This window comes from Neltuma alba, unplaced genomic scaffold (genome assembly GCF_004799145.2).
Source record: "Neltuma alba isolate B1F8T4 unplaced genomic scaffold, ASM479914v2 tig00001344_pilon, whole genome shotgun sequence".
In the NCBI taxonomy this organism is placed as follows: Eukaryota; Viridiplantae; Streptophyta; class Magnoliopsida; order Fabales; family Fabaceae; genus Neltuma; species Neltuma alba.
In genome coordinates this window covers 99,643-123,640 of record NW_021632426.1, presented here as the reverse complement: position 1 = coordinate 123,640, position 23,998 = coordinate 99,643, and the positions used below count along the sequence as shown (strand labels likewise).

General features: G+C 32.8%; 3 protein-coding genes across 5 annotated transcripts; 1 reads left to right on the top strand and 2 right to left on the bottom strand.

Annotated features, from left to right (window-relative positions):
• Nucleotides 1-2,685: 2,685 nt before the first annotated feature.
• LOC114755746 (bifunctional bis(5'-adenosyl)-triphosphatase/adenylylsulfatase FHIT) lies at nucleotides 2,686-5,215 on the top strand. Of its 3 annotated transcripts, none has more exons than XM_028944623.1 (5): nucleotides 2,686-2,783; nucleotides 2,913-3,023; nucleotides 3,714-3,860; nucleotides 4,693-4,794; nucleotides 4,904-5,215. In XM_028944623.1, the coding sequence occupies exons 2-5, from the start codon at nucleotides 2,913-2,915 to the stop codon at nucleotides 5,015-5,017; spliced, it is 474 nt and encodes a 157-aa protein (XP_028800456.1). In that variant the 5' UTR covers nucleotides 2,686-2,783; the 3' UTR covers nucleotides 5,018-5,215. The 3 variants fall into 3 exon arrangements, with proteins under 3 accessions (XP_028800456.1, XP_028800459.1, XP_028800467.1); XM_028944626.1 differs by having other exon boundaries at nucleotides 2,693-2,753; XM_028944634.1 differs by lacking the exon at nucleotides 2,686-2,783 and having other exon boundaries at nucleotides 2,935-3,021; nucleotides 3,191-3,860.
• A 586-nt stretch (nucleotides 5,216-5,801) lies between these two features.
• Nucleotides 5,802-8,064, bottom strand: LOC114755856 (calcium uniporter protein 6, mitochondrial). Its single transcript, XM_028944746.1, has 2 exons — nucleotides 7,771-8,064; nucleotides 5,802-6,729 (listed from the first exon to the last, which is right to left on the bottom strand). Exons 1-2 carry the CDS (start codon nucleotides 7,999-8,001, stop codon nucleotides 6,259-6,261), a joined length of 702 nt encoding a protein of 233 aa, XP_028800579.1. The 5' UTR covers nucleotides 8,002-8,064; the 3' UTR covers nucleotides 5,802-6,258.
• A 3,210-nt stretch (nucleotides 8,065-11,274) lies between these two features.
• Nucleotides 11,275-15,770, bottom strand: LOC114755793 (transmembrane protein 56-like). The gene is made up of 8 exons (XM_028944668.1): nucleotides 15,651-15,770; nucleotides 14,284-14,372; nucleotides 14,051-14,189; nucleotides 12,957-13,031; nucleotides 12,691-12,812; nucleotides 12,530-12,605; nucleotides 11,946-12,005; nucleotides 11,275-11,412 (listed from the first exon to the last, which is right to left on the bottom strand). The coding sequence occupies exons 1-8, from the start codon at nucleotides 15,768-15,770 to the stop codon at nucleotides 11,275-11,277; spliced, it is 819 nt and encodes a 272-aa protein (XP_028800501.1).
• Nucleotides 15,771-23,998: the final 8,228 nt, after the last annotated feature.

Below are 23,998 nucleotides of genomic sequence, written 5' to 3'. Positions count from 1 at the left end.
ATTTATTGTTTTTAACTATTTTTTTGATTTTAAGTGATGAAGTTCTATGTCTTTATTGTAAAAAAGACAGGAGGAGTATTTTTTTTTTTTTTAAAGCTTCATTTCTTGTTTTCGGTTTCTCCACTAAAGATTCAGAAAAATGGGATTCACAAGGTGGGTGAGAAAAGAAAGAAAAAGCTTTATTTGTTTTTTTAACTCAACCCCTTAAATTAATTTTTAGTATTAATATGAAATCATTTTTTAAAAATACTACATTTGTTTGATTTTTAATTTTTATATTTTTCTCCGTTAAATATATTTTCATATTTTTAAATTTTTTAATAATAAATTAATTATTTATTTTGAATAATTTTATTTTTAATATTTCCTTTACAATTGTCACATATATATTTTAATATTAAATATATATTATTTAATAAAATTTATATTCTTTTTAATCATTTTATATTTAAACTAATTTTTTTATTAATTATATAAACAAGTTCTAGGCTGCCTTTGGATCTCCATTTGCAATGGCAAACATGCCTAGGCAAATGTAAAACGCATGTTGATAGCTTATTTGAAGAAGTCTAGTTGTTTTTTTTTTTTGACCTGAGAAGAAGTCTCGCTGTTTGGCATAGCCTTTTTGTAAATGGACTCTTTGTTTCATCGTACCTTGCAAATGAAGCTACCTTTTGCTGTGTCAGAACTCAGAAGTAAAAGTCCATTGCCAACGCGGAAAGAGAAGGACAATAGTGAAGAGACAAAAGGCTATCTTGTATTGTTGGGGAGAAAGATAAAATCACTATAAAAAAAACCCAATAACTTAATTATTTACAATAGTATCCTAAGAAAAAATAATTAATGAACTTTATTCATATGTATTACTAATTTTAAATTTTTAATTAAGCTCTAAAAATCTGCAAAAAAAAAATAAAATATTATTCAATAGCTATATGTACAAAAATTATGTTAAATATATCTAATTAAGTTTTTTTTACTATTTGTTTTTCTTATAATACCTTAACTCTTTATTTTTATGCCTTTAATTTTAATATTTTTCTTAAATTTATTAGATTATATACATTATACATATATAAAATAAGACTCATACTTTTTTTAGTCAAATTACATCTAAATTTACTTTTCAATTACTCTTCCAAATAAGTTTCGATTTATCAAATTAACCTTTTATAAATACCAATCCAAATATAAATCACATTATACTAACTGACTTTTACTCCAACTCATGTTTGTAAAAATCAGATGGAATAAAAGTCAGTTTGTCACCACTAATCCAAACACAGTTTTAATTTCTCAAACTGATTTTTTTTTTTACACAAAAATCAATACAAACATAAGTTATATTATACTATCTTCCTTTTACCCAAAAAAAATTGCTTCTACCACTACTAATCCAACCACACTTAGTTATTTCGGTCTGTGCCTATTTTTTTTTCGTTTTTTTTTTGTGTGGTTGCTGTTTACTTTTCCTTGTAAGCTTTTTAACTCTAATGGAATACTTTTCCACGGTTAAAAAAAAAAAAAAAGCGTTAACCTTATACCATTGCATGGGGTGCGCCAATGCTTTAAAGATGCACCAACCTAAAAATCAATAGGAAGTGCATGGCAGTGGCTTCTTTTAGTTTTACATATACAAAATGATATTATTTCAAGTTACATTCATCTCTGTTTTTATATAACATATATTTCTTTTTATTTTAGTGCCTTGTCCTATTTGGGCGTGTTCTTTTCAAGTTCATTTTGTTGACAAACTCTCAACCACTTGGGAAAAAAAAAAAATTTAAACATCCTAAGGCGTTTTAGAGGTCTAGTAGACTAGCACCTTAAAGGCATCTCCTACCTTTGGTAATATTGCATGCTACCTCATATTCTTAAGCTAAAGGGTTAGATTTAATTTTAACTATAAGATATTAATTCACTTTGTCTTTTATATTTATATTTTTTTTCAAGTTATTCTTATTAATGATACATATTAAGAAGTTTCTACTAAAAAGTAATTCTAATAGATATAATTAAAAAGAGTATATTAGAGAAATTAATATATATTTATTATAAATAACTAATTTAACTAATAATTACGCTTCATATAAACTTTATGTTTGTAATAAAATAAGAAAAAAATGACAAATAAAGATTGTGAAAATTGCAAAATCCTAAATCAGGATTCATTAGAATACTACACTTTAAGAGGTTTTGACAATATACTTACAAGTAAAAACATATTTTTGTAAAAAAATACTTGATTTTGAAAATTTGCAATTCTTACAATCTCTTTTTATCATTTTTCCTAAAAATAAAAGTTTGTAGTTTTTTCTTTTAATATTTTATAAGAAACCAACCTCTTCCGCTGCATCTAATCTGCGTTGGTTTTTGCTGGTGTTGTAGAAATTTTTATTAAAAAAAAAAAAAAGCACCGTTCACCTTAATTTTTTTTTTAATTATAAAAAGAAATAAACTATCGTTGGGTAGTTTACTAGTTTTCGAAGGACTTGGTGGCGCTTCCTTGAATTTTCCACTACTTAAACAATCATTGCATTTCCTCGATCCTTGTCACTTACTAGTACTTTGTTCGTTTCTTTGATTATCAAAATCGATGCAGACAATAGTAAAAGAAGACTTGAAGTTGTCCGTTTTCTCCGAGTCGCCTTAAAAAATTGTAAAATTCGGCAATAAAGTTTCAAGGAATCATCTTTTCTTGTTGCTATCTCTTGTTGAACTGCTTGCTTCTTCTTCATCCGCCCGTCCTGCAAGTGCGATCGGTCTCCTCTTCGACCATTACGGTATTTATGCATTCAACTTCTCCTTTCACTTTTGTCCTGGTTTGAGTTTCCCCACCCCGTCTTCTTTTTCTTCCTCTTCTCTCTTTGCACGCACACAAATTTTTAAATGGGTTTTGCAAATAAATTCAGATGGCTGCGCAATATTATCATTTTGGACGTCACCAGATTTCCGAGAGTGAAGTGTTCTACACCACCCAGCTTTCATTTGCCCTTGTCAACAATCGTCCTGTTCGTCCGGGTATGGTGTTGGCTCGATCATCAGTTCTCTCGTCTCTGCTGATTGTGTTTAATTTTAGTTTGATTATTCAAAGACGCGTGATCTAGATCATCTTACTTCTTATCTAATCAGTTTTCAACTAAATAGCTTGTTTTACTGTTTTTTATTGTATTTCCTCTTCCTTTTGCAGGTCATATCCTTTCTTTTTTATGGGTTGTCGTTGATACAAAGCATGTCGCGATCATTATTGCAGTTTTTTAGTTGGGTGGATTTCAATTATGGCTTTGTTTCGTTTGCAAATTAGAAACGAATTTAACAACTCTGATTCTAGCACAATCGTTTCTGAGTTTCACTGGTCCCTGATTGTTAGGAAGTCGGAACATATGGCGGCTTCTGTACAATTAGAGTGCCTAATTTGAGATATATGATTTTATCAGGGAAATGTGAATAATTTCACTAGAATGTTTGTTCCTAGGCGTTGATATTTCAAATCTCAAACAACCTGGGTAATGATGTATATAGGTTGTTGTAAAATAGTCTTGTTTCGATAAACAAGCGATATACCATGGCCTGTTTACGCCCACTAGCATCCGCATGAAGATGTTGGAAGAACAAAACCTCCTCTTGATATAATTGGCTGCACATTGCTCCTGGTACTTAGTGTGAAACTTTAACAAAGTTGGATGTTGAATTTGGTTGACTTAACAAAAATACATGTGCTTGTGTGCCCAAAGCGTGAAGTGAAGCGTGTTGCTGATCTAACTGCTGATGAGACTTGTGATTTGTGGATCACAGCACAGAAAATTGGTAGGCAGCTTGAAAGCTACCATAATGCATCATCGCTTACATTTGGTATCCAAGTAAGTTGAAGCAGAATACGCTAAGTAACCATTTATTCTTGTATTACTTCTTATTACTTTGTGTTAGTTTCATTCCTTTGACAGACACGATTAGAAAGTTGCTAGCATATTTTAATCTGTTATCTTGGACTGCTATTCTCAAACTCACTTTATCCATCTACTTTCTAGTCTAGATTTTTCACTATTGTCTAACTGTAATCTTAGGTGGGGTTTGGTGCATGGACATCACAATTTCTTGAGTACTTCGAAACTTATATATAAGAACTATCAAGTGCTTGTGTATTCACAATGTCACATTTGCCAAACAATACTTGATCATAAACTCTGAAAGTAACCACTTTAATTAAGTGATGCTATGGTTATTCTCTTCTGATATAATGCACTAAGACTTTGCTCAGGGGATTTGAATTCTGTTAAATTAGACACCTGTGAAATGCTTTTGAAGTAAGAGAGAAATAGAGAGGAGAGAGTGAGTGATCGGAAAGAGAAGTGGGTTCCACATACACTCTTATTCTCTATGTCACCTCCTCTAATTCAGAAACCTTCTAATTTCATGATCCAAATATACTGTTTTTTGCTTTCCTTTTCTCTTAGTACATGAGAAGGATCAAACTTGTAACCTGTTATCCAAATCTCCAACCCTATCAACTTTGTAAGCTGCCCCCGCTATGCAATTCGGGAGAATTATTTGAATTTGAATGCTGCCAAATGAGCAGAATTCAGCATTGTGATATGTGATTTTTGGTTTCCTTACAAGCATTACGCTATCAGCATGGTATGCTGCTCACATTACATCTGGGGAAACATACTAAATCATCTTTTTGTACCTTAGGATGGGCCCGAGGCAGGTCAGACGGTTCCTCATGTTCACATTCATATTATTCCCCGAACAGCTGGTGATTTTGAGAACAATGATGATGACATAAATGATGAAGTAGGATGAAAGCTTTTCTCTCCTTTTCCTTCCTGAAAGTTTGTGTTACATTCTAACTCTCTAACTTTGTTTTGATATTTACTGTTTGACTGTTTGGTTATTGGTGCAGATTGATTTGAAAGAGAAGCAGTTAAAGAGGAGGCTTGATGAGGAGGAGAGGCAAATAAGGAGCCTTGGAGAGATGGCTGCAGAGGCAGATGAGTACAGAAAACTTTTCCAATGAAAATTTTAACATGTGAAATAGAAGTTAAATCCTTTAAATATTACGCCTGACATGGTTCCAGTCTATTGGGACTATATAAACTATAGTAATCAAATTTGTAGCTAAAGTATAAGTTATAAAACTTGATGCTTGTGGCCTTATGGTTGTGGAGGACATCATAATATTAAATGATTTGATGGTTCAGTCGTTTCTGCTGCATTTGTTGTTATCATTGATATCTTGTGCATGGTCTAAAATTTGATAAATAAGTGATAATAAATCATAATTTACGTATTATTAGAGCTTTTATATTATAGTCTTTGTTTTGCCTACAAGCAACATACTATGAGAAATGGTAACCTTTTAATAATTAAGCAACTAAGGAAAGTTTAACAAAGTTTAGTTTCTTAAAGTTCAGAAAAAATATTGCAGATTTTATAATTTCAACGAACTTCTGACCTATAATTAAAAGATTGATAAATCAAATTAGTATTAAATTGATTAATGAAATTAATAGTAAATTGATAATATTTTCATTCATAACACATCAAATTGAAAAATTTCCGTGAGACGCCAAGTTGAGAAAATTCTGCAAGAGACCAAATGAAACACTTCCAAATATGTTAAGAACCAAAATAAAAACTTCACGTAAAAATATGTAAGTGTGCCTTCTGAAATAGTTACCCCACAGTAAACTTCTGCATGCACTTGTATTTAAACGAGTGACAAACCTAATGATACTTCGTGGCAAAAGCAGATAGGCCAAAATATATAGCCATCGAATAAAGAACCTTGACAATACATGCAGATCAATCTAATTATGTTAAACAAATGGAAGCAGAAGATACGATGCTCTTTGATGGTTTCTCAAGAGAAGGAAGAGAAATTATACATATATGCAGAATAATTAGGAGAAGCATGCTGGCACTGAAGCCATCGACTTAAAACTTATTCCCGCCAACATCAAAATTGGGGAACAAGGCTATGTAAGAGAGAACAGAAAGGCTATGTTATAAAGAACAAAAAACTAGTGAACACGCGCACAAGTGCAGTTCTTTGGTGTTTGCTATCAAAATCCTTCAACAGAGGCATTACATGTGGAAACTTGTTTAAAACAGTCAAAAGTAGGATGCTTAATGTTAACAAAAGTCCACATGTTATACCTCTACTGAGAAACCTATGTAAGATGTATTCAAGGTAAGGATGTATAACTAAAAACCCATCTGATAAAGAAAAAGAATGTTTAGTTGTTAACCTTTTTGTTAAGAGTCATCCAGATCCAGTTCCATCCCCAAGCGTTTCTTCAAAATTGTATTGGCATCTAAAGATTGGATGCTTCTTCTCTGTAACTCCTTGAATCTCTCAACATCAAAATTATACCTCTTGATAAGCTTCTTCCGCCGAGAAATGAAGAGCCTCTTCATGAAGTCCTGATATGTGGGGTCCCTTGAAGTGAACAGAAAGTAGGCATAACCTATTACTAAGCCAGTGGACGTGACAAAAAATGCAATGGGCTCCATCACATCCCATGAGAATTCCCAGAATGTTAGCCTGAAGAAGAGGCCAACCTGAAGCAAACTGGCTCCTAGTCCGCACCAGAGAATTCTCCGGACCTGTTTATGTGCTAACATATCAATTTCTAGTTTCTTCTCCTGCAGCCTCCTCAACTCCTCACTTGTAGAATCCTCACAAGTCAGTACCAATGGAACAGCTCTTCGAACAAGATCAGCCACCTAAACATGCAGAGAATTGGCCCAGCGACAGAAAATAAAGAGGAATCAGCAAACAAGATGCTAAAAAGCAGAGCAACCGCCCAAACAATCAAATTGCATAATAGTCACCCAGTTTTATGAACAATCATGTACTAAAAAGTAAAAACCATTTCCTTAATGGATTTGTATTACCTCAGCCAAAAAAAAAAAAGAAAAGAAGCTACAACGCATAGTTATAAGAAAATTATTTATTGCTGCTGTCTCATTTGGTTCTTCTGTGGCTTACTGTAAACCAGCCAGCCAGCGCGCCAGCGCCCAGCAGCCCCAATGTCGGCACTGCAAGAATGCCCATATTTCAAGTTGCAGCATTGAGAGTAAGCACGAATGCTACTTATAATTATGTCGCATCAGAAGGAGTCAATCAGATTTTGAGATAGTCAAATGCTTGATTCCAATACTTCATACAAAAGGACCTAAGATCTTCGCTTCGGATAGCTTGCCAGCAAATCTTACCCACCAATGCTAAAGCAAGCTTGAGTGATTAGTCAGGGTGAAATCTCATCAATTATGAAATAAAATATTAGAAAGGTCAACGTCACTATAGTTCCAAATAGTTGAGCATTCTCTAGCATGCTGCTTATATCCAGGAAATGATGCCACTTACAGCAAGTGATAGAATTTCCCTATTTGCCAAATATGAACAACGTTGAGCTAAGTCATCAATACCTTATAAATTAAAACCAAGATTTAAAACTAAAGAATTAGTTTAACAATATAATCATTGTTAAGGAAAGAATATATTGAGGGAACAAGAGGGCCAGAGTCCACTCTTACCAAAAAGCAGGAAATGAAGGGCTAATGGCATCTTGTGAGAAGTGATGCCAACTACACATCACTTTTAGTAACATATTTCCATCTGGAAATGCTTTATTGTATGCTCCACAGGCAGAAGCAAAGTATACAATATACAAAATAAAGATCCAATTCAAATCTGATATAAAAGGTGAGCAAAAAAAAACATGAAAAGGTAAGGGCACCGAATAGTACAAGTTAAAAACTCACCTTTTGAGGATGAAGATAGACCTTATCCCTGAAAAGAAGAATGACTCCAGCTTCGTCAAGAACGCGAGCATAAGCTGAAGCCTCTTCAGGAGACCTAGCAACACCTGTATTCTCACATGCTTGAAGAAGCTCAGAGAATGGAATAACTTCCTTTCCTTCCCCTTCCAGCTTAGACTTGAGCGATTCCACATTCACCAATCTCATGAGCTTCTTAGCTTCTGAGAAGGACATGGTATCGCTTTTTCCACTATCTTTTCCTGTATTACCACCATTATCAGATGATTTCGAATTATTGGAGTCTTCAGGCGATGAAGATATCCCTCTCTTAATCTCACTGAACACAAATGATAAAGGAATTATTCCTCCTCCTCGACATTCTGTTGCAATATCCCTCGAACCCAATAACGGAGGATTACGAGGACGAAGCTTCCTTCCACAACCATGGCGGATGTTAACAACCGCAGATAAGCTTTGCTTCAATAAACCGACTCCACCGCCGGCACGCCACCACCTACTCCACATTTTGAAAACTCAGAGGAAGAAAGGGATTTTCGAAGAGAAAATTTTGAACTCTATATAAACAAAAATCAACACAACCGACAACTGTCATTCCATTTGGATGCCTGAAAATCCTACACAACTACCACCCACAATCTTCTGACATATTTCGAAACCAGTCTCATAAATGAATGCTAATAGCTACCACATTTCGAGAAGGGAAGCAAGTAAGAAGAATTCGAGAACATTTGTCGGAAAATTAATTTATCAAAGAGAAAGTGACGTGCTTTCGATTATATATATGGACCATGGAGCTTCATTTTGCGAACTGCAGTGTTTCTAAATATGTAGAAAATAAAAAGAGAAAGCGAGGAAAGCAAGGCAGGGGCCGCGGAGAAGGGAAGGACGAAGCTAAACGAGGGAATGAAGGGATCCATTTCTTTCTCAAACACACAAACATTCACATTAACAATGGTTTAAAGACTATTAACAAAGACTTTTGAGGACCCACGTCCACGAAATAGTCGATTCTTGACCTTGTTTATATAAATACGGAATATACGTCTATTCTAATCTCTCTCACACCCATTTTTTCAGACTCAAGAACGTGTGGTAGGAAATGGTCAATTTTGGACAAATATGCAAGGACATCTTTTCTACGGGTACATGAAACTTTTAATCCCAAACTTTTTTTCAAATTAATAATTTGATTCATAAAGTTTAATTTTGAAAAATTCACATAAAAAAAGCTTAAAATTATTATATCCTAAATTAGGTTTGTTAACCATATTTTAATAGCTTTTTATAACTATGCTTTAATTAGTTTTTACAGGAATTCCTTCAAGCTTCTTTTTATCTCTCTTTAATTTTCATAAATTAAATATTTAAAATTTCATAATTATATAAAATTATCCCTTACTTGGATTGAGAGAAAATAGGGAGGAAAGAAAATTAGAGAGGAAAACATGAGGAAAAACAAGTTTTCTTTTACTTGGATAGGAGAGAAAATACGGAAGAAAGGAAAAGTCGAGGAGACAATAAGGTGGGCCTTATGCCTTATTTTCTCTTCAAATTTTCACTCAATATATGAAGAGATTTGGGAAGGAAAACAAGATTTTCATAATGGCCCCTCGTCTCTCTTTCTCTCCTATTTATTTTTTTATTATATTTAAAAAGTTATTTGCTTTTCATTTTTTATCTTAAAACAATATTTTTATTAAATAATTTGGTTTTAAAATATAATAATATGAAAAAATATATATATAAAATAAGTTGATTTAAATTATTTGATGATGCTAATGTTAGTATAATTTTTTTATTGCAATATTTAATTTAATTTAATTTTAAATATGATATATTTTGATAAGGACATTTTAGTCATTTAGACATTTACCAATTTTCTTTTCTCTCATCCATCTAAGCAAAAAGGATGATAACAACTTCTTTCCAGTTTTTCTTTCTTTCTATTTTCTCTCCTCCTATTTTCTTTCCTCTTAACTTTTCTTTCCATCCAAGCAGAGCAAGTCTTTTTGAGCCCCAAGTTCAATTAGGCCTCAAAAAACTTATATAATACCATCTTCGGTCTTGATTATAAGACCTCGCTTGTAGTTATGTACTACTAATCTAGATTGGATTAAGTGGAAAGAGTCAGTCTCTCACAACATGATGAAACAAGATTTGAATGCCCAACGAGAGAGATACTCATACTTAGTACCAAACAGTATTTGTTTTAATTCTATATATAAAATTCAAATTCACTTTGTTTTTAAATTTATAATTTTTTTTCCTCTAAATATCCCCATTATCACTCTTTTGGTTATCAAGAAAGAAGGAAGAAACAAAAAGAGGCACCACCAACAAGCACAAATAGATCCTTCCTAGTTAGTCCGAAGATCCTCCCCAAGGGCCTTGTTTATTTTCTCAACATCAATGCATATTCACATGCATCTGAGATAGATCAGCAGTATGCAACACCTAACAGCTTTGCAACATTACTATTTCCAATTCACTTTCTTTCTTATATTTATCTATTTTAATCCTAGGGTTTCTTTATAGTGATTACAAGAATTGTTTCAATACATATAATTAATAAAGATATTTCAAGATAATTATCTAACTTTTATATTAAAGTCATAGTAGTATTGTTCCATTTTTCATCTAAGTTCTTTTATGGTTTCTTTTATGATATTAACACCATATGTATTCTCAATGCGCTGATCTTCAGTTTATCATCATCTCTTTTTCTTAATATATAGATGCTAGTTTAATTTTAATTAAGTTTAACTATTTGAGGAAATACAATTATGCAAAAGCTTTGTTCAATTAGAGATGCAGTTCCACCGCGCCTTCTTTTACCCCCATTTTACTGTCCGTCTTCCTCCTCCTTTTTCTTATGTCATCAAATTGTCAATGGTTCACAAAAAGATGAAAACCCAGGTCAAGAAAAAGAATGATTCCACTTTTTGATTTCCAAGGTAGATGCCGTATTTGTTAGCATCTGTCACAAAGTGAAAGTCGCTCTTGGGTTAAACAATGTGTACAGATTTTAACTCTTTCCAACTGTAAATAATCTTATGTATGGCATTTTGATAACCATATTTTGCTTGCAAAGAATATCAATCAAAAAGCCAATATGTGACCCGTTGTCAATGACGTACCTTTTCAGTATTTTGAACATTTTATGCTTAGGATTTGCGATGCTATGTAATAATACGCTATGTATGAAAAGGGCATATAGAGAATGATATATAAATTCAAATGGATCTCGGAGTCATCTTATTTTCGTGCTTACTTTTCATTCGTTTTCTTTAGGAAAGAAAAAAAAAGAAAAAGAAAAATACCCCCCCCCAACACCCCAATGGAGAAAGAAAGAGACAGCCTCCTGAATTATTTCGTTCATGTGTATTGCAATCTGCACAATTTACAAACTATGGATTGCAAGTGGAAACAAAGGCAATTAATCAGCCATATATAGCAATAGAATATAAGAGGAGGTTCTTGAAGGGCTCAATTGCTGTAGTTTGCCTTTGAAATAGTTCTGAACAGACCCTTTGCAATCTTCCAGAACCACACTACGTTCATCATTGCCAACACAGGAGGCACTCCAATCAAGCTGTAAAATCCCAAAGCATATATTCCTCTTATCTGAAACAGTGTCAACACACCTTTATTTAACTCAGATTCTAAATGAAAATTCTCAGGAAGAATCAACTCAAATATCCTGTTGAGCAGGGCCATTTTCGTCAAACCACTGGACAGAGAGATTAGCAACCCCCACAAAACCAGTGTAGAGATTTGTGGCAATAACATTCCACAATAAATATTTTCTTTTGTGCGGACGTGTATTTGTCTTAAAACTAACGGTCAAAACTGCCTACCCAACAGCCATTCATAAAGATGGGAGGAACTTCTCTTTAGAGCCACTAGTGTGATGTTGAATTATAAGTGAAGTCCACATTTTTATGCTTTTATTGGACAGCCACATAATAACCACCCAGAAAAACTCTACTTTTTAGGTCTTGTCTTCATTATCAGATACGAGAGGAGTCACTAAACACTCTTGGGCAAAAAACCATTGATTGAAAAACCACAAAAAGATGTAGTTTCCACCGTGTGTAAACTATTCTGTGTGTGAAATTAAGGAAGACATTTCAGGAAATTAGAGAGCAAGTGCTAACCTCGTCAAAGTGGATCCACATGTGGGCGAAAAAGAAGATGAACAGAAGAATCCTTGCAATCTACAGCACAATAGATCCAATAAATGATAAATTAGGCGTACAAAATGTCAAATTCTTTTTTTTTTTTGGGGGGGGGTGTTTGGTTGGGAAGACAGAGGGCCACATCAAAACTACTCAAGGGATAAAAAAAAAAAAAGTGCGAAGCCCTTGCTTGCGTGATTTAAATCTGTTGTAAATTTAAAGATGACGTTTTCTTCCCTATTTACAGTTAAAAAAAGCACACAGGCTTCAGCAATCAAAGCATTTCATGTTTTTTGATTAAATGACAGAAACTTGCTCATATAATATCATTCTTCACTGTATGATCAACCTTAGTTACTCATATAATATCATTCTTCTCTGTATGATCAACCTTAGTTTGTTTGATGTTGTTTGCTCTTGTAAAAGCCTTTTTAAGTTCAACTGATTACTATGCTAGAAAAGGCAAGGTATTGAAGGCATATACATATAATGTCTTCCCATGAGAGAATTATTCAGGTAAATAGCTCAACCAAAATGAAGATCAGAAGGATATCAGACATTACCAACCAACTCAAGAATAATGCAACGCCATTCCCAATGTAAAGTTTGGAGTTCTTAAGGCCAGCAACATCCAAGTACCTATTCATACAAGATAAAGTCGATCACAAGTCAGTGTTAACAGAAGCACATGATTGTAATCGAATTTCTGGAACATCATACTTACCATCTTAGATTTACAAAAGGAGTTGTGCTTTCAGATAATAGAACCATTAGCACGTAGATCTGTCCTCGACCACTTAGCAGAGATAATATAATTGAAAATAAGGACAGGCCATGGTGCAGTACCTGAATGCAATAAAAACTTGAGTTGCTTTACCCATTCTAGATTGTCTGGCCATAATATAGTTAACATATTCCAAAAGAAAACCATGATATTGTACTAATTAAAATTAAAACTAGTACGAAAGGTATTGATCTTCTTATACTCACATACTCCAGGCCCCCCAAAACTGGAAATTCCCACAGGATCATTGCCAGATCTGTAAGAAAATAGCCTACAGAAATCTGTATATTGGGAAAAAGATAGGAAAAAAAAGAAAATAAATAAGCTATTCACCAAAAAGAAAAAAAGAAAATAAATAAGCTAATCGTCCCAAAGTAATGATCAAGAGAGGCGGATGAATGTCAGATTAATATTCAATGACTCTAAAAGAGGCGTCAAGACGGAACGGCAGTAAAACAAAACGAAGCAGAAAATGAAGAATTATAGTCACAGATGCCTACCAAAAACTCTTAGCAATTGAATAGTTTAAAGAAAAACGAAAAAGTGAAGACATCGTCAATGTTTTAGCAAATTATTATTCCTAACTCTAGCTATTTAAAACCCCCATCAATGTATGTGTTTAATTGAAAATACAAAACAAAGATTTTCAACTGTTTAAACCTGATTTGATCATTTTCTCTCAATCAAAGCTTCATTGTCATCTCAAGACTGGTTGATTCACCTCCCTGCTCAACTTTCTCAACTTTATTTTGTATTTCTTATGAGTAAGCTTGAACTTGAGACTGGATGATCACGGCAGACGCTAAGAGATTAAGTGTCCCCCTTTTTTGCCCGTTTTTAATTCATATTAAAACTAAGAAGGGAAACCTTCAGGAGAGACTCTAACCCAAATCATATGAACGAGCTATCTGTTAACCTTCGTGCGAGGCTCTGAGTGAAATCAAAAGAATGAATTTTCTCTTAAACTTCACAAGAACTATCAACTTAAATTTTATGAAGCATGAACAATCCATTATTCATTCTCTATTTGTATGCTCAAACTCTTCTGCATAGAGTAGCCTAAAATTCTTATAACCCTTCCCATAATTTAACAAAAAATATTTATCATCCAGTCATCGATTTTGAATATAAAGTACTTGTGACATGCTCTAGAAGGCAGAATGGTGAATAATTAAAGCATAATAAAATTGACATTTTGGGGGAAAATATCAAGGAATGCCAAATCGAATGGATCAAATTGAGATAATAAGAGGGGCAACTAAATGACCATCAGATGTCGGTTAAATATTTGTCAACTTACCCCAAGTACTGTATCAGACAAATCAGATGATCTATTAACAATTAGCTCATCATAAGAATCTTCATGAAACATATCTAACATGATTAGAAGGTAGAAGGATGAAAATGCTACAAAAAGAGCATGGACCGTTGAGATGCCCCTGCATTGCATAAGTAAATAATATTTCTGTGAAAAATTGATAATGAATAAGATTAATTCCAACAGGATTCATTATGAAAAGGCTAGCCACCCACCTGTTATTCCACTCCATTCTCTTTGCACTGCTTAATTTTCCATATCCCTTGAACAAAAGAGAGCTTGCCCAAGCAGTCAATCCATAAACCTTGAAGAATGGGAAACGATCAAGTTACGGAGATGTCGGTAGGCTTTTGATATGACTAGACTATTTCAATATTACCTTCCCTTTTAAACAAATTTGGACAAGCATCTAAAAAGAAAAAGAACAAACCGACCAAGGAACAAAAGCAGACTTGTGCATCAATATAAACAAAATGTTCTAACTGTGACTTTGTGCCTGAATGACCATTCCAAATAACGAAAAGATTTAAGGTTTTTTTATTTTTTAAAAAAATTAGGGTTCTAAGCTTTTGGGAAAAGTTGATTTGCTAAACGAGAAGATACTCTGTCTACTCGATATGTAATAATGAGAAAGTCTTATTCCACTAGGTGGGGTCGGTTACATGAATCAATGTCATTGAGCTCTATTAAAGACTAAATCTTTAGATAGATTATTAATCAAAACATCCCTTTCAATAACTTCACTAAGTGTTCTTTTTTGCTTTTTTCTATTTCTTTTTAAAAGACTCTATACTGTTTGACCCTTTTCACAGGCGCAAAGGCTTTCTTTAAACATAACCAAACCTTCTCAGATGATTTTTTTTTATCACTTTCTCTTCAATAAAAGCTACTCTGACTTTATATATTCATTATCAATCTTATCCGAATCCCAGTAGATATACAAAGACATAAAATTTGAATTCAGTGGATATATGGATTTTATATTCCATGATTGATCTGCATCGCGGATTCCAATATCTAAGACTCATAAACCGTCCATTCTCTCAAATGTATGGTGTTGAATCCTTCATCTAAGCGATCACTTATCGCAGTTACTTTATTTATGCTTTCTTACTACATATGTACCCATGTGCAGAAGTTCATCCTAGTAATGCCCTAAAACAAAAGAAGTTTTTTTTGTTTTGCCAACAAAAAAAAAAAGGAAGAAGTTGGTGAATTGGGTAGGAAGGGATATTAATTTTGACACCCTGACCTTTCTGCATTTGATGCTATATGGTGGCCAAGGTTGAGTAATGACCCAAAAAGATAATAAAAAATGAAAAAACTGACAAAAGAAAAAACATTCAACAAAATTTCATAGCCAAAGGGAATCACTTTAATAACATTCATTCATGCAGGCAGGAAAACCCGATTGTCTCGGGGGGGGGGGGGGTGGTCCCAAAGCCATTCCTTGTTATGTTTGGAGAGTATCATGGCATTTCATTATACCAATCACCACGAATAGGGTTTTTCTAATCCCCTGAAGCGACAAAATACTTCACACAAACAGATGACAAAAAAAAAATCATTCAATTTCACTTACAAGAATGCACAAGAGAATGCCGGCGACGACAGCAGGGCAATGGCTATAGATGACCCAAAAAGCATATTCACGAGAGGATATCGAACCAATCGGTAATGGAAAAGGAAACATAAACTCCATGATGATATTCAATCAATCTGCCGCTTTTGAAATTCGGAATCGCTGTATCAGACAAAATCATCGTCTTCGTCTTCGTCGTCGTCATGACGTATTCATAGCTTGGGTCGAGGTCCGTCCAACTCCAAAGAAACGTAACAGTAATATGAGAATCTTCTGATCGTGACCGCGAATCCATTCCAAGCGTCGTTCCGAAGTTGTTTTTTCCGCTTACGACAGTTAATTGCTTCCTCAACCTTTCCTTTATTCCACAGTCGTTACTTTGGGCGGACGCAACGGCAATTGTTAAAGCCTGCTAACTTCCATCACGTCACGTCATCAATGTTTATAGTAACAAGCGTACTATAATAACATGGCAGTTGAAATTAAAAAAAAAAAATATTTCTAACTTATTTACATTTATGTATTAATAAAAATAATTAGATTATCAAAATAACTGTTGATTGAGATGGAAAGTTGTCTCATTTTCTGTTGAATTATACCTAAAAAAAAAACTAAGAAAAATTAGTCCCTGAACTTTTGATTCATATATGATTTAGTCCCTCATTTTTTTTAAATTTTTTTTTAATTATTATCCTTATTATTTATAACACTCATCTGACGTGGCACAGTTTTGTTTCCTAAAAACTCCATGCCACCTCGCCACTTATTCCGATGCTCCCCAACTCGGCGTCATTCCTTTTGGGTTTCCCTCCAACTCCGGCGTCATTCCGTTCAGCTTTGCCTTCAACTTCGCAGCACGTACGATGACACCGTGTCCCATGCTTATCAGCAAGAGTCATTCACTCTGCATCCTAAATCATATGTTTCCCCCCTCATCAAGTTTTACTCGGGTGTTGTAATATTATAACCATCTCTTCGCCATTCAAATGCTTTGGGTTTTTTCCCGGCAAGTTTTTTTTTTTTTTTTAAATCAATAAGCTAGCATAAGCAAAAGTAATTGCGTTTTCTTTTCGCATTTTCCGATGGTCTTTAGTTTCCTGTTTTATAAAGCAAGGGGGGACTATTGCTGACAAGAATGGAAGACGGTGTCATCGCGCTGCAAAGTTGAAGGGTTGGCTGAACGGAATGACGCCGAGTTGGGGAGCATCAGCAAAGGTGGTGAATCACGGCCGTGGCATGGAGTTTTCTGGAAAGAGGAGCCATGCAGAGCTGAGTTGGAAAATGGAAACAAAACGAGTTATAAATAATAAGGATAATAACATTAAAAAAAAAATTAAAAGATGAGAGACTTACTCACAAACGAGTCAAAAGTTCAGGAATTGAATCACACTAAGTTATAGTTAAGAAGCTGTGTTATAAGTGGATTTAAAATTGAAGGATTAAAAAATTAATTTTTTTAAATAATTAAAAACACTGTATTTTTTAATTATTTCTAACTAATTTACATCTATTTGATCTTTTTTTCTTCCTGCTCTTTTTTATGTTATCGCTTTCAGTGTGTTTTTTTTTCTTTCTGTTCATATGAGCTTGTTTTGTGTTTTCATTTTGGTTTTGTCCGCTCTAGTTTTTTTTTTTTTTTTTTGCCCTTTTTTGGTGTTTGTATTATCTACGGTCAACTTTCCTCTCCCAACTTCATCATGTTTACGGACCCTTTGTAGAAACCCCGTTCAATAGCTTAAATGCTATCAACGTCATAGGTTGTCGATATGAGTTGGCGGTTCATGGTGACGTCCTCCCATGTCCCTGATTCAATCGATGTTGTCAAGTGCTATCTACTCCTGCATTTTGGGACTTTAAGCGGTGTCTGTTTTGGTGGTATTGTAACTGATTTGAGATAGGACTAAAGCTTTGTCAAGTTTTTGACATGTTGGCCATCTTTTGCGCTTATTGGTTGATTTTTCATTTTCTAGTTGTACCAAATGTTGTTGTTTTGGTATTAGAGTTGGGTAGGCCTTTTCTATTGGTTTTTTGGGACTTTGCTTAAATTAATAATATGTGATTGGTCAGCTTTTTCTTTGTAATCTTTGTATCTTATTTGACTAAAATTGTCTTTTAGTAAAAAAATAATTAAAAACACTAAAAAAAAAATTTTGGACGGAAGTAGTTATGATCTAGTAGGGAAATACTCCTCCGGTCCTAAATGTAAGACCCTTATACTAGTGTGTATAAGGGTCTTATATTTAGGACCGGAAGAGTATTAGAGAAAAGACAATATTGAAAATTTTATTGGGAAGAAGCTAATCAATGTACCCATATTTTCTGTGTTTAAACATTTAGGGTTAATATCATCTTTATTTGATCCATAAAATTTAATTTCATTTTTCTCCGCCTAAAGATTTTTGGTCCATGAAATAAGGTTATTAGGGCCAAAATCAAAATGAAATCAAATTTTAAGAATTAAAGATTTGTATTGACCCAAAAATTTATCAAGTCTTTTTCATAAATAAAATATTCAATAGGATATTTTCTATAACTTACCCAATTTATTATAAAATTTAAGTGATTTCTAATATTATCAAGAGCTAAAAATGAAAGTAGGCAAGCCCTTATGAAAATAGACATGATCTATTTGCTTAAATAAGCTTTAAAATATACTTGAATATAAGACTAACCTATTTACTAAATAAGTTAGACTAGGCTTTAAAGTAAGTTAGACTATAGGTTTTTAATAACGACCTAGCCTACTTTCGCTCTTAACATGAGATACTGTATATAGCATAGATGAAGTTGGCCAATTCTTATTCATGTAAGTAATTGACTAATTTTGATGTGGCACCGTTGTCGTTTTTGTTATAGGTGCGTAATGATTTATGCTAATTGTTTACCTCTACATTTCGCAACTGTATAGAACTAAATGAGCATAACAGTAACATGGTTTTTTTTTTTTTTTTTTTTTTTTTGCTAAAGCATATGTATCTTCCTATTGGAGGCAATTCTATTCGATGCACTATCGGACATTAAATGTAGACACATTTTCCAGCAAGAATTCGAACCTTAGTTCGTCACATTGTGGTCCCTTCTGCTAGACCTAACTTTTATTGGTAACATGGTTTTCTTTTCGGCTTAAAAAGAAAAAAGGCCAGAGCCCACATAAGAAAGGACTAAGCCATGGGGAATCGGATCTCAAAAGCTCTTTGGAAACCAACGTTCTCAACTGTGCGGTACAAGCGTCCAATAAAAAAGTTCTAGATAATCTCTTCCTGGCTAAAGCATTAGCAAGATGGTTTTGTTTTCTCGAAATAGCTTGGATTTTCAAGTCTTGTAAATAATTTATTAATCTTTGAATTTGGATAGAGACCAAACTTGCATCCCATGTAGCTGGTTATGTTCTCTTTGTATTTCTTGTTTGCATCCTCGTCTGTTACCTCATTTCTAAGTATACATTTGACCTTATTGTTCCTATAGATTAACATCACACATAGTGTGTTTGGATCCACGTTTATGGGTTCAGAAAGTAACTTACGGAACTCATAAGCATGTTCTTCTTATGAAATGTTTGAATGAGCTTTTCGCCCATCTAACTTATAAGCCAAAAGCTGATATGAAGAAACACTATGTAAGAATATTTTTTTTTTCCCCTTCTTCTCTTGGGTGGGGTTATCAAAGGCTGAGTGAGCTCTCTCTTCTCTCTTTTGTAGCTCTATCGGTTTTTTTTTTCAAAAAAAGTTTTGGCAGCATTGCAAGTGTAATATACTAAAATATTAAATCACACTTTGAAAATAATAAACCTAATAAATTGTAACTATTTTGGTTTAGTCATCAAGACATCTGACTTTACAATTGCTGCTTCTGAGTTGGTTGTTTTCATAGTATGGCTTTGTATCACATAATAAGCAACCACCATAATATCATAAGTTCATCTGTACGCGGTTTCTGGCTTCTATATAGTATCATAGTTGGATACTTTGGTGACAATCTCGTATTCTCTTGCAACGGTGGAAGGGAGGAAGCAGGCGCAATAATTATTTAATTAGTCTAAAAAGGAAATCGTGATGTACGTAATAGGTCTTGAAATAAATTTGATGTACTCATAAGAATATAGGCCAACCCCCACAGGTTGCAGGTTAGCTCTATGATGGGTTGAACCTATATGAGTTAGGTTAGAAATGGCCATTTGAAGATGGGTTGACCAACCAGTCAAAGTAGGTTGACTGGTTGGCTTATTTACTTTTTTTTTTTTAAAAAAAAATTTCTATCTTTTAATATTTTTTTCTTATTCAATATCTCAAAAAATATAATAAATTTTTTTTTTGAAATATTTGATTGAAAGCACCAAATAAATTATATATACATATATTTTAAATTTTTTTATATAGAATATAATATATAATAACATAATTATAATAATTTTTATAAAATTTTAAAGATAAAAAAATAAATGGGCTTTAGCCTGCGGATTCATGAGCTAATCCGCTGCAGGTTGTGGTCTGGTGACATGGGTTAGAAAGATTTATAACTTTTAGTCAACCCTAATCTGATATTTTTTGCGGGTTGCACCCACAGGTTATTACCAGCTTTACTTTTAAATGTTAAATTTTACAATATGTGATTTTTTAGCAACTTTTTCAATTTTAAATCAAGTTTCAATAATTTATATTTTGAAGTTATCTAATAATAATTTATCGACTAAAATATATTTTTAGTTGTTTAACTTTACACAAGATTTCAGTTTGATTTTTTTACTTTAAAAATATATATTTTTAATTATTTAACCCTAAACTATTAATAAAAGATAATGATATTGAAATTTTGAATGTTGATTATATTTTTAAATATTTAACATATTAAATTTTATTTTCAAAATCACTATAATTTTATAGTTTAATGGCTAAAATGTATTTTTTTTAAAAAAACTAAGAGATCAAACTAAAATTTTATATAAAATTAACAAAACATGTATATATTTTAGCCTAATTTATGTGACTTACTTGTAAAATAAGTTTTTTTCCTTTCAATTGAGAAACCTATTTGAAAATTTTCTCAATGGATCATAATGTTTCGCATTCATATAATACTACCTCCAATCCTAAATATAAAAGCTAGTTGATTAATTTAAGTAGATTAAGAAAATAAGTTAAGGTAGTTATTGTAATAAATAAGTGTTTTTTTCTAAAATATCTTTGCTAATCAAATGTATTGACTATTTTGATATATAAACATAAGAAATAAAATAGATTGAGATTTTATATTTAAGATTAAAATAAAATCCAAACGAAATCTTATATTATATTAAAGACTGTGGTATGAAACCCTGATGAGCTCTGGGATGAAATAACAAACAAGGGCCCTTCCCTCGTCCAGCCATTTTCAGGATCAGGATCTTTTTAGAGTCCTTATCTTAGCAGCCCTTAGAAGCTTAAAATCACATCCTTTCAGTTGATCTCGGCGCTCAGAAATCAGACACGTCATGGGGGATTTAAAATAGCATCTCGACCGTCCATATCATTATCATCCTAGCCATCCATGTTTGATTCCTTTAAACCAGAAGCCGTTTGACATTCTTCAAGCTGAGTTTGGCGGGAACACTTCACACAAGTCGCAAGTAAACTGGTTCTTCTGCCATGAAATAGATATACTTGGATGATGTGATTTCATGGCCATTAGCTATTCCAGTTGCCTGTTTCTGCAATTAGCAAGACTCTATTTAACTTTTTAAAGGTAGTCCAAGTAGAGGAGTTGCCGATTTTGAGGAGAGGGTTCAACAATTAGAGTCTTCATTCCAAGAGACAAAGTAAGATGAAAATAACCAATTGTTTGTATGAAAGATGATACTCCTCCGGTCCTTAATATAGGATCCAATTGTTGAGTTAGTTTTAGTCCTAAATATAAGACCTATTTCTTATATTTATCAATTTTCTCTAAATTACCCCTATGGATATTCTCTCAACCATAATCAAGTAGAAGAGGGAGATGAGGTATTAAGAAAGATGATTATGGTGTTTTAGGAAAAATGTGTCACATTTCTTATAATTAACTAACTTACCTAACTTCCTTAATCTAATCAAATTAGTTAAATGAGTCTTATATTAAGGATCGGAGGACTATCTTTTTTTAATTTTTTTCATAGCTAGTGTCATTCTTGATTTTAAAAGGAAATGAACTTATGGGTTAAAAAAAATTTAACAGTGCAATGCCACGAAACTTTTCTTGTATATCTTATTCCTATTTTTTACTCTTTGGTTTTGTCTAGAAGTATAATAGTTTCATCCATATTTAAATTTTTATTTATTTAGAATGTTGCTTGAAGTTAATGCAGGCATGAATCAAATGATGAGGCTGTTCTGCGCAATAAGCTACTTTTCTCCCACTGAAACGCTGAAACAAACAGGCCCAGTGTCCGACGGTAGTTTCTGATGAGCATGAGCTGTCGTTGTCGAGCGGGGCTAGAGGCATGAAGCACTGTCTTCTCAGATGGCCAGGGATTTGGCTGAAAGCTGATAATAAACAAACGGTTGAGATTATAAGGAAGCCAACGATAGAGATGCAATTTTAGACGCTGGATGATGTGTCCCAATTTTGAGCGTCGAGATCAACTGATCGGATGTGATTTTAAGCTTCTGAAAGCCGCTTGAGAATAGGACGCTGAGAAGATCCGGATCCCCATTTTCGCTGTTTTAATCTTACCCCTCTGTCTCGGTTCTACTTCGTTATCATCAACAACAATCCGCCATTTCAGAAACTGTTTCAAAGAAGCATTTTCACCATTTCAGAAATCGAAGCCATTGCCGGCAAAATCTAAGGCATTACCTCTCAGAAAGCATTTTCGCCGTTTCCTCCATCTCATTTGCCACTCCCTGCGAAAACTAAGGCGTTACTGTATTCTCTTGCAACGGTGGAAGGGGGGAAGCAGGCGCAATAATTATTTAATTAGTCTAAAAAGGAAATTATGATGTATGTAATAGGTCTTGAAATAAATTTGATGTACTTTTAAGAATACAGGCCAACCCCCACAGGTTGAAGGTTAGCCCTATGATCGGTTGGACTTATATGGGTTAGGCTAGAAATGGCTATTTGAAGACGGGTTGACCAACCAGTCAAAGTGGGTTGACTGGTTGGCTTATTTACTTTTTTTATTTTATCTTTTAATATTTTTTTCTTATTCAACATCTCAAAAAATATAATAAGATTTTTGTTTTTTCTTGAAATATTTGATTGAAAGCGTCAAATAAATTATATAGATTTTTAAAAATTTTTTATATAGAATATAATCTATAATAACATAATTATAATAATTTTTAAAAAATTTTAAAAATAAAAAATAAATGGTCTTTAGCCCGCAGGTTTGCGGGCTAATCCACTACAGGTTGTGGGTCTGGTGACATGGGTTAGAAAGATTTCTAACTTTTAACCAATCCTAATCTGACATTTTTATGGGTTGCACCCACAGGTTATTACCAGCTTTTTTTTAAATGTTAAATTTTACAATCTGTGATTTTTTAGCAAGTTTTTCAATTTAAAATCAAGTTTCAATAATTTATATTTTGAAGTTATCTAATAATAATTTATCGACTAAAATATATTTTTAGTCGCTTACCACAAGGTTTCACTTTGATCTTTTTACTTTAAAAATAAATATTTTTAATTATTTAACTCTAAACCATTAATAAAAGATAATGGTATTGAAATTTTGAATGTTGATTAAATATTTTTAAATATTTAACATATTAAATTTTATTTTCAAAATCACTATAATTTTATAGTTTAATGGCTAAAATGTATTTTTTTAAAAACTAAGAGATCAAACTAAAATTTTATATAAAATTAACAAAACATGTATATATTTTAGCCTAATTTATGTGACTTACTTGTAAAATAAGTTTATTTTTCTTTCAATTGAGAAACCTATTTGAAAATTTTCTCAATGGATCAAAATGTTTCTCATTCATATAATACTAACTCTGGTTCTAAATATAAAAGCTAGTTGATTAATTTAAGTAGATTATGAAAATAAGTTAAGATAATTATTGTAATAAATAAGTGTTTTTTGCTAAAATATCTTTGCTAATCAAATGTATTGATTATTTTGAAAAAAAATATAAACATAAGAAATAAAATAAATTGATATTTTATATTTAGGATTAAAATAAAATTCAAACAAAATATTATATTATATTAAGGATTGTGGTATAAAACTTTGACGAGCTCTGAGATGAAATAACAAACGAGGGCCCTTCACTCGTCCAGCCATTTTCGAGATCAGGATCTTCTTAGAGTCCTTATCTTAGCGGCCCTCAGAAGCTTAAAATCACATCCTTTCAGTTGATCTCGGCGCTCAGAAATCAGACACG